Genomic DNA, 9,880 nt, shown 5'->3' with positions numbered 1-9,880 from the left:
GGGATGGAGAGAAGATTGAAATAGTTGACAATTTTTCTCTCCTGGGATCAATAATCAATAATTAAGGAAGCAGTAGTCAAGAAATTATCCGAAGATTAAATGTTAGGAAGACTTGCAATGAAGAGCCTGGAAAAAAATCATGAAACGTTCTGAAGTAATAATTGCCACAAAAATGGAAATTGTCAATTCTATGGTGTTTCCAGTGACAATGTATGGACCCGAAAGCTGGACAGTGAAAAAACAGGATAGGAGGAGCATCGATTCTTTTGAAATGTGCTTTGGAGGAGACTTTTGCAAATACCATGGACTGTCCAAAAAACAAATAAATGGATTTTGGAGCAAATTAAGCCAAAGTGGTATTTGGAAGACCAAATGAGTTGACTGAGATTAGCATATTTTGGACACATAATCAGAAGGCCCAATTCTTTGGAGAAGACACTAATGCTAGGAAAAGTCCAGGGAAAATGGGGAAGAGGCAGACCAGCAGCTCGATGGATAGACTATAATGATAATGGAAGAACCATTAGAAAGGTTATGGATTATGGCAGAAGACAGGACTTCCTGGAGAAAATATATCCATAGAGTCTCTATGAATCGGAAACGACTCAAAGGCACTTGATAATTGATAAAAAGGAGTTTCTGTTTGATGTGGAGATGGATGGACAGCTATTGGAGGTCCTTGAGGAGTGGGGAATCGTGGCTGAATATTTCTGTAGAAAAATGTACCAACTGGAGTGGGGAGAGACAGCAGGCAGGGAGGTCAGCAAGAAGGCTGATGCTGTAATCAAGGTGGTAAGTTCTTGGATTAACATGGTAGCAGTTTGGATGGAGAATAATAGGTGGATTTTAGTCATGTTGTGAAGGTTGAATTGACAGGATTGGATGACAGTGAATATGTGGGCTGAATGAGAGAGGTGAGTGGAGGATAACACTAAGGTTACGGGCTTGTGAGACAGGGAGGGTGATTCTACGGTGTCAGGAATGTCAGGAAGGACAGGGTTTGAATGGGAAGATGAGGAGTTGTGTTTTTAACATGTTAAGTTTGAGTTCTGTTTCGGATATGTTAAGCATGAGGTGTTGGTTAAATTTAAGGCATCTTCCTTAGAGCACTGTATATTCAGGATGGCTAATTTTGGACATTTGGGATAATATGTCAAAGCTCCTAAAATCTCAAACTTCCCATACCAATTATCCACACCTTGAGTCACATCAACCCAAGTTACTTTCTGCACTTTTGTATATATAACCATCCTCAGCATTTGTGTATATATATGTTTGAAATGAATGCCCACTTTATTCTGATTTCACTGTTCATGAACATTTCTAGGTCACTCATTCCAGTTCGAACGTAAGCTCCTTGAGAGCAAGGGAATGGATCTCAGCCTCCTGTTGTACATTCCCAAGACTTTGTCTAATGCACCGCTTTCAGTAGCTACTCAATTGATACCATAACTACTACTAAGATAAAAGCTTGAACTTGTATTTCATTTTTCCAAAGTCTTTCGTATCGATCATTTCATCAATAGTATTTGGAGAAGCAGCATAGCCTAGTGGCAAAAGCACGGGCTTGGGAGTCAAAGGTCAAGGTTTCTAACAGCAGCTATGCCACTTGTCTGCTGTGTGACCTAGGGCAAGTCACTTAATTTCTCTGTGCCTCAGTTACCTCATCTGTAAAATGGGGATTAAGACTGTGAGTCCAAGTGGACAGGGACTTTATCCAACCTGATTACCTGGTATCTACTCCAGCGCTTAGAACAGTGCTTGGTATATGGTAAATGCTTATCAAATACTGATTATTTTTATTATTATTTACTGAGTGTCTACTGTATGCTGAGCACCCTACTAAGCATTTGAGAGACTACAATGTGATATAGCTAGTAAGACACTATCGCAGTCCACAAGGAGTTTACAAATCTAGTGGGGTAGACATTAAATTATCGATAGGAGAAATACTGGAGTTATAAATCTGTATACATAAATTCTGTGACACTGAGGGTGGGATGAATATAAAATGTTGACAGGATACAGATCCAAATGCACAGGCGATGGAGACGGGAGAGGGAGTAAGGGAAATGAGGGCTTAGTTGGGGAAGGTCTCTTGGAGTTGTGATTTTAGTAAGGCTTTGAAGGTGGAGAGAATGGGGGTCTTTGACAAATGAAGGCAGAGGGAGTTCCAGCCCAGAGGGAAGACAAGAGCAAAGGGTCAGTGCCTAGACAGATGAGATTGACATACAGTATGTAGGAGTTAGAGGAGTGAAGTGTGCTAGCTGATTTGTAGTACCTTAGCAAGGTTAGGTGGGAGAGAGAAAGATGATTGAGTGGCTTAAAACTGATAATTTCTATCTCATGTGGGGTAGGGATGGGAAACTATTGGAGGTTCTCGAGGAGTGCGGAGATGTGGACTGAATTTTTATTCCCCACAAAAATGATCTGGGCAGTGGAGTGAGGTACAGACTGGAGTCAGAGAGGTCAGTGAAGAGGCAACTGCCATAGAATGGAATAAAAGTACTTGGATCAGCATGGTAGCAGTTTGGATAGAAAGGAAGGGCCGATTCTAGAGATTGAGAGAATGTGATAGAACAGAGTTGATAGGCATTTCCTGTCCTCAAGGAGTTTACAATTTAGTTGGGGAGACAGACATTAAAATGAATTACAGGCAGAAAGGGACAGAGCCAAGTGATCTGTACTTAAGTCCTGGGAGCTGGGATGAGTGTCAGCGTGTTTAAGTGGTAGAGAGCCAAGTGCATAGATGACGCAGAAGTGTGGGCAAATAGGATAGGGAAATGAGAGATTAGTCAGGGAAGGCCTCTTAGAGATGATGATGATGATAACAATGGTGGTATTTGTTAACTGTTTACTGTGTATCAAGCACTATAGTAAACATCGGGGTAGATCCAAGATAATCATGTCAGATAGCCTGTCTCTGGAGGTATCGAATCCTAATTTTAGAGATGAGGAAGCAGGCACAGAAAAATTAAGTGATTTGCTCAAGGTCACAGCAAGCAAATGGCAGAGCCGGGACTGAAACACAGGTCCTCTGATTCTCAGGCCTGTGCTCTGTCTACTAGTTCAAGTAATAGAGGTATGATTTTGGTGGGACTTTGAAGATGGGGAGAATGGTAGTCTTTCAAATACAAAGCAGCAGGAGGGAGGATGTGAGCAAGGGGTCATTTTATAATCTCACTATCCTTCTGAGGGAGGGAGAGACTGGTCTTATCTCCATTTCACAGATGAGGATGTTGAAACCCAAAGAGGTACTTGACATTTTCATTGTCACATAGCAGACATGAGGGAGGGGTGATATCAGACCCATGCTTCTTCCTCTATGCTGCACTGCCTTCTTAAAGCCCAAGGTCTCTGGGAAAGAGATTAAATTGTCAAGATTTTTTTTTATACAAAGCCTAGATTCTATATGTGCTGTGGATCCCTAAAGCAGTTCACTTGGAACATATGGGGAAGACACTTTAACATCTTATTTACTTATCCAAAGATTATGTAGATTTTACCCTAGTATAAATAAAAATAATAATAATAATTATATGATATTTCTTAAGTACTTATTATGTGACAGGCACTGTATTAAGCACTGGGGTGGATGCAAGCAAATCGTGTTGCACAGTTCCTATCCCACATGGGGATCAGAGTCTTAATTCTCATTTTACAGAAGAGGGAACTGAGGCCCAGAGAAATGAAGTGACTTGCCCAAGGTCACCCAGTAGACAGGTGGTGGAGCCAGGATTAGAACCCATGACCTTCTGACTCCCAGGCCCATGCTCTATCCATTAAGCCATGCTGTTTCTCATGATACCTTCATAAGAAATGAGTGTCAACATTTCTCGTTTGGTGCCATCTGTGGCACTATTTTTGATTAGTAAGGACAATATCAAGTTTCCACAAATTGTTGACTCCCTGCATTTACAAATGTCATAAATGGTGTATTCTTTCAATTAACTGGATAATCTTTTCTTCTTTTTTTACAGTACCTGTTAAGCACATACAGTTCCAGGCACTGTACTAAGTGCAGGGGTAGATACAGCGTGGCTCAGTGGAAAGAGCACGGGCTTTGGAGTCAGGGCTCATGAGTTCGAATCCCAGCTCTGCCACTTGTCGGCTGTGTGACTGTGGGCAAGTCACTTAACTTCTCTGTGCCTCAGTTCCCTCATCTGTAAAATGGGGATTAAGACTGTGAGCCCCACGTGGGACAACCTGATTCCCCTATGTTTACCCCAGCGCTTAGAACAGTGCTCAGCACATAGTAAGCGCTTAACAAATACCAACATTATTATTATGACAATCAGGTTAGACACAGTCTCTGTCCCACATGGGTACTCACAGTCTAAGTCTTTTGAAACAGTATGAACCTTAAACATTTAAATAAGGTCACAATTAAAAATCCAGTTGGATAAATGTTTGCCAACTGTACAAGGTTTACAGATCTTATGAATTATTTTAGAAGACAAGAAACCACACATTCAAAATAATGCATTTTTTTTAAGCCCACACCTTCAAATGGGGCTAAATATCACCCTAACATATACAAATGAGGTTGCCATTTTGTTGGGGACAGATCAATCTATAATTTTGCCTTGAATGAGTATCCAAATTCCTCCCCTGCCTAGACATATACGGATAAACAGCAAGCGTTAAATTCTTTAAAGGCATGGGAGTTATTTGGGAAGACCAATACATGCATTAGTATGCATCTTAAAAGACTATATTCACCAGCAAAACATTGGCAATTAATAGTTTATTATCAGAGGAAGACTCGAAAGAAAAGGGCAAATTCAAACGCTTGTTTGCCCAGCTTAGAACTTCTCCCACAAAACATTACCAACTAAACCAAGGGAATAAACGCTCACCATGTTGGGAAGATCGCTTTCAAGAAGTAAGAGCAGCTTTCCCCAGCAGAGGAAGGGCAGCAGAAAGCAGCCAGCAAAATGCAATGATCAAGCAAAGAGGCAAGGGACCAAAATGGCTGAGAACACCTAGATTTAAGGCCTCTGTCCCTGGATGTGCAGAGAAAGGCTTTTCGAGAGGGTTTGCTATTTCTGGTTCCCGCCTAAGAGAAAATAGCCCCTTACCTTCTGGGAAATGTGATCTCTGTCTAAATTCCTCTTCCCTTTAGTTCCTTGGTTCCTCCTCCCAGGGGCAATCAGAGTGGTGGTACGTAATACCACATAGCTCAGGATGAACAAGTTTAAATTTTAGGAAACTGGGTCCCCCAAATCCAAACAAAAAACCCCATAGAGTAGCCAGCTGCCAAGACTTCGATGCTCCACTTTCGGGACGTAAAGAAGAATGTGGGAGGAGGTGAGTGGGCATAAATTAGTGGCTTGGCATGAACGGAGTCATCAAAATAGAGGACGCTGACAAAAACAAAGGAGAGAACATTCCCAGGATAAGGAGTATTTGCTCCCATACTACTGATAGAGAAAAGGCAAGGAAAGTACATTCAGTCAATAAGCAAGATGTCGGGCAAAAACTTCTTGCTAAAATCAAAGAATTAAAACATTTATTGGGCATAAATATATTACATATACACTACAGATACAGTTAGGTATTACATACATAGCATAGTATTTGAAAAATCTATACATTAAAATTGGTATGGCAGTTTTAATGCATATGAAATAGTCTAAAATTTACAATACAGGAAAACTTATGATTATTTTTTCTCCTAAAGGTGAAAAGCTTGGAATGTATGTCCAACATTGAGGTAAAACATTTTTGTCTCTCAATTTAAAGAATTGTGCAAGGATAACATTCAAACACATTTAGTTAGGGCACTTTTCAATTTTGAAATGCATACTGAATTACTGTAGCCAACCAAGCAGAATTAGAAAACTCCAACATCTCAAGTTGATCGGAACATGGCCGATAATATGAAAAAATTTTTTTTTTAATTTTTTTTAAACAACCTCTTAGAAGACATAGGGTTATGTTTCCCATGAAATTTCCTACTTGAGGCAGGGAATGAGTCTGACATGTAGAGCAGTATCAAGAGCATCAGAAATAAATCACTTCGAAACCGTATTTTAATAAAAGGACAAATTGTGGAATGTGTAACACTTTATTTTATCGGTTCACGTTCAGAGGAATTCCTACATGATCAATAATAATGCCAAATACAGTAATCATTTTCTTACTGGTGGACTTGCAATGAATACCAACAGATACCAGTAAAATAAAAGGCTGCAATTTTTATTTCTCACACTGCAGCTTCTGCTGGCAAATTAATCTTTTCAAACTCCAAAAAGGGTTATATACCCAAAGAAAATATGGCATTAAGTATTACACTTTTAAAAAACAACAACAACTGATTTGAGGATTTTTTTTAATAGCAGCACTTCTGAAGTGTTTCTAAAAAGGAAAAAAAAATTCATAATAGTAAGGTTTTCAAACTCAGGCCTGAATTTTCATGCCTTAAAAAAAAGATACCTTTTTTGGAATATCTGCATTAGCAATGTTCACAAAATGCAGGTGCAATGTCACAATGGTTTATAGATTTAAATAAAGAGGGAAGATTTTTTTGGATTGCCAGGACTTTAGCAAAAATATATTTTACCTTGATGCCATTCACTTGCAAGACTAAACTCAACTAATTATAGTCAATAACAAAATACAAAACTTTCTAATATTTACTACATCTATAGAGGCACACAGAATAGTTCAATGATCTTAGCACTTTCAAGAGATGATTATGGTTTTGGATACATGTAAACTTTTAAATCACTGATACTGTTTTTTTTTTTTTTTGGCATTTAATGCACTAGACACTCAACTTCAAAAACACAAGAAAATGTAAGAAGGTTAATAATACTAGGAATGCTGCTGGGGAGAAAGATTGACCTAAAATTACAACAGTTTAAAACAAACAAAAAAATATAACATGCTACAAGGGAAAATTAGTACATAAGTACACTTCTTATTTTTACAATAAATAAAAGATTGCACTGTAATTGGCATTTAAAGTACTGTATGCAGTATATAGTATAAATAAACCAAAAACAAAAATAATGTTGGTTTCCCCATTACTTTGGTTATGGGAATAAGTATGCTAGTACAGGACACTGTTTCTTAGACAACATAGACCAAGCACAAAATAACTATCACAAAGCAGAACCAAATAGCAAAAATATACAAAAACAAAAGCTGGGATATACACTGTGTCTGTTGCACCCTTTTGGAATATATTTGCACCTCCAACTCTTATGTCCCTGAGGTACTACATCATTACTGTCTTCATATAAATAATCCAATGACTTTGGGATAAAATCTATTACCTTGTGAATCAAAAGAAACACGTAAGAGTTATACTTTGCCCTCCTATAGCACCTGTTGTCCGAGGATCTCAAAGCACTTTACAGACAAGAATTGGAATCCCCATTTTCAAGTAAGTGGGGAAACTGAGGCACAGAGAGGTAAAGTGACTTATTCAAGGTCACGCAGCAAGTCAGTGACAGAACCAGGGACAGACTCTAAGACTCTTTCTTACTCCCGACATCCTGGGCTAACGTCTAGACAAATCTTCCCTCTCCGTGTCCGGCCGGCCCAATTTAGATGAATCGCCTTTGGATTTGTCCAATTTGCTCCCGCTGTGTTATACTCATAAGGTGTGCACTGAATTCAGATACTTCAATTCAAATCATTCCATTTTTTGATACCTCAAAGAACACTCTAAAGTGAAACCTCCAAAAGTGATCAGCTGACTCGTGAAGACTGCTCACAGTTAGTGTAATCAGCAAAAGGCACTAACCTGTCACCAGTTCTAGACATACAGTTCAGGTCAGGTAGGACAGAAGAGAGAAAAAAAAAACTAGTGATTAGATTAGGAGTCGTTATATACAGGGACAGACAAGTTAAAGCAGCTTTTCAACAGCTGAACAAGGGAATAACTATCTATTGCACAATGCCCTCTTAAAGTTACTGCTATGACCCAACACGGTAAAATCTATAATGCTCCATAATTTATATGCATTTTGGTTACTTGATTTCTTATACAGGCAGTTCATAGTGTTAAAATCATAAGAATAACAGATTATAAAAAGTCTTAGATTGTAGTACATGATTGGGTTTAAATGAGCTAAACATAGGTAGATAACTGAGTGACAAAATGGTAGCTGTCGTTAGGGCGGTTGCAATGTAGTGAATAAATCTACTCAGTGTCGTTGAAGATACTCTGAAAACCTTGCGCTATTCACCGACACTGGAATTCTAGCCCTATTTACTATGCACGACGTGATTAATGTTTTCCGCTATAGATGATAAAGACAAAAGAAGTGACTGGTGATTATAATTTACTAAACTGGTAACATAAATCAAAAGCTGATAAGGATGTCTGTGGAAACAGTAAAAAGGCAAATCCAAAAATTTATAAGAAAACATAACAAAGCTTGCTTTTGGTATCTGGTTTGCTTATTGATCCAGTTTGACTTCTTCCTAGTTTTGCATTTCAAAAAGGTGCACCAAAACACGGACATTGGATTCCTAGCTAGAACTGTAAAACGAGAGAAATATATCGATCAAAGAACAACAACAAATAAAAAGGGTTTCCAAAAGGACTAGCTGAATAAATGTGTGTAGTATAATGCGTAGCATTACATAAATTCATACCTCGAATTTGGTGGGCTTTTTCTTTACTTCATCAAGAAGTACTGTAATATAAAGGCAAATAAAATGGACAGAGTCGCAAAGCCCACAACAATGAGGGCTGCGAACTGTTCATCCGTAGGCATGGTGCTCTTCATTTTGGGATCATCTAGGCTGCCCAGCTTCCCCGGAAGCACGACCTCACTTCCTTGGAGCATAAAGGCAGCGGAGGGGCTGAAAGCACCACTTAGTTCCTGGGAGGTCTCTAGACAGCGCCGGCACACGCACACCCGGAACCTGTAATCCGTGTTGGTCTGAAGGCCTGAGATATGAAAGGCTGCCTCCTCGCCCTTGTACACCTGGAGAAATTCAAAGAGGCAAATTCACAATTAGCGTATTTGAGCAACTACTCTATAATCCGCTGCCCAACACTTAATGGGAAAGGTGTTCTCAGTCACGTGGGGACCAGGGGGAATGAAAGGAGACACTATGTCACAAGTGAACCCTATAAATATCCCTGATGTGGACCTTTAAGAAATGACCCTTTGATTTCCAACTTTTTCATACAACTGGTTTCTTCAAATGACAGAGGTATATAGGGAGTCAAAAGGACCTGGGTTCTAATTGTGGCCCTGCTACTTGTCTGCTGTGTTACCTTGGACAAGTCACTTCACTTCTCTGGGCCTCAGTTACCTCAACTGTAAAATGGGGATAAAGGCTGTGAGCCCCATTTGGGACAGGTACTGTATCCAACCTGATTTGCTTTCATCTACTCCAGCACTTAGTACAGTGCCTGGCACAAAGTAAGCGCTTAACAAATAGCACAGTTAGTACAGCAACCCCCAATATAATGCTTTAGTGAGAGCGTATAATATGACAGAACTGGTACACATAATCTGGAGTTTGCAGTTTACAGGGGGAGACTGACATTAACCTATAAACTCACTGTGGGCAGGGTATTGGTATATTGTACCAAGTTCTTAGCACAGTGTTCTGCACACAATTAGTGCTCAATAAATACCATTGATTGATTGAAAAAGTACTTACTATGTGCTAGGCACTGTACTAGGGGCTGGGGTTGATACAAGTAAATTGGGTCAGACACAGTCCCTTTGCCATGTGGGGTTCACAGTCTTAATCCCCATTTTACAGATGAGGTAACTGAGGTAACTGAGGCCCTGAGAAGTAAAGTGACTTGCCCAAGGTCACCCAGCAGACAAGTGGCAGAGTCGGAATTAGAACCCATAACCTTCTGACTCTCAGGCCCATTCTCCATCTACTACACTATTGA

The 9,880-nt window shown here is 39.5% G+C and overlaps 1 protein-coding gene across 4 annotated transcripts in view; it reads right to left on the bottom strand.

Annotated features, from left to right (window-relative positions):
- Positions 1–5,486: 5,486 nt before the first annotated feature.
- The window catches only part of FNDC3B (fibronectin type III domain containing 3B), a 418,267-nt gene continuing 413,873 nt past the window's right edge, over positions 5,487–9,880 (bottom strand). For all 4 annotated transcript variants that reach the window (XM_029057950.2, XM_029057966.2, XM_039913103.1 and 1 more), the window contains one exon: positions 5,487–8,948. In XM_029057950.2, the coding sequence (XP_028913783.1) occupies positions 8,637–8,948 (312 nt within the window). In that variant the 3' untranslated portion in view covers positions 5,487–8,636. The remainder of the gene's footprint in view (positions 8,949–9,880) is intronic.

Source organism: Ornithorhynchus anatinus, chromosome 1, assembly GCF_004115215.2.
Source record: "Ornithorhynchus anatinus isolate Pmale09 chromosome 1, mOrnAna1.pri.v4, whole genome shotgun sequence".
Lineage (NCBI taxonomy): Eukaryota > Metazoa > Chordata > Mammalia > Monotremata > Ornithorhynchidae > Ornithorhynchus > Ornithorhynchus anatinus.
Note: the sequence above shows the minus strand (reverse complement) of the source record. Positions and strands in the feature narration are given on the sequence as shown.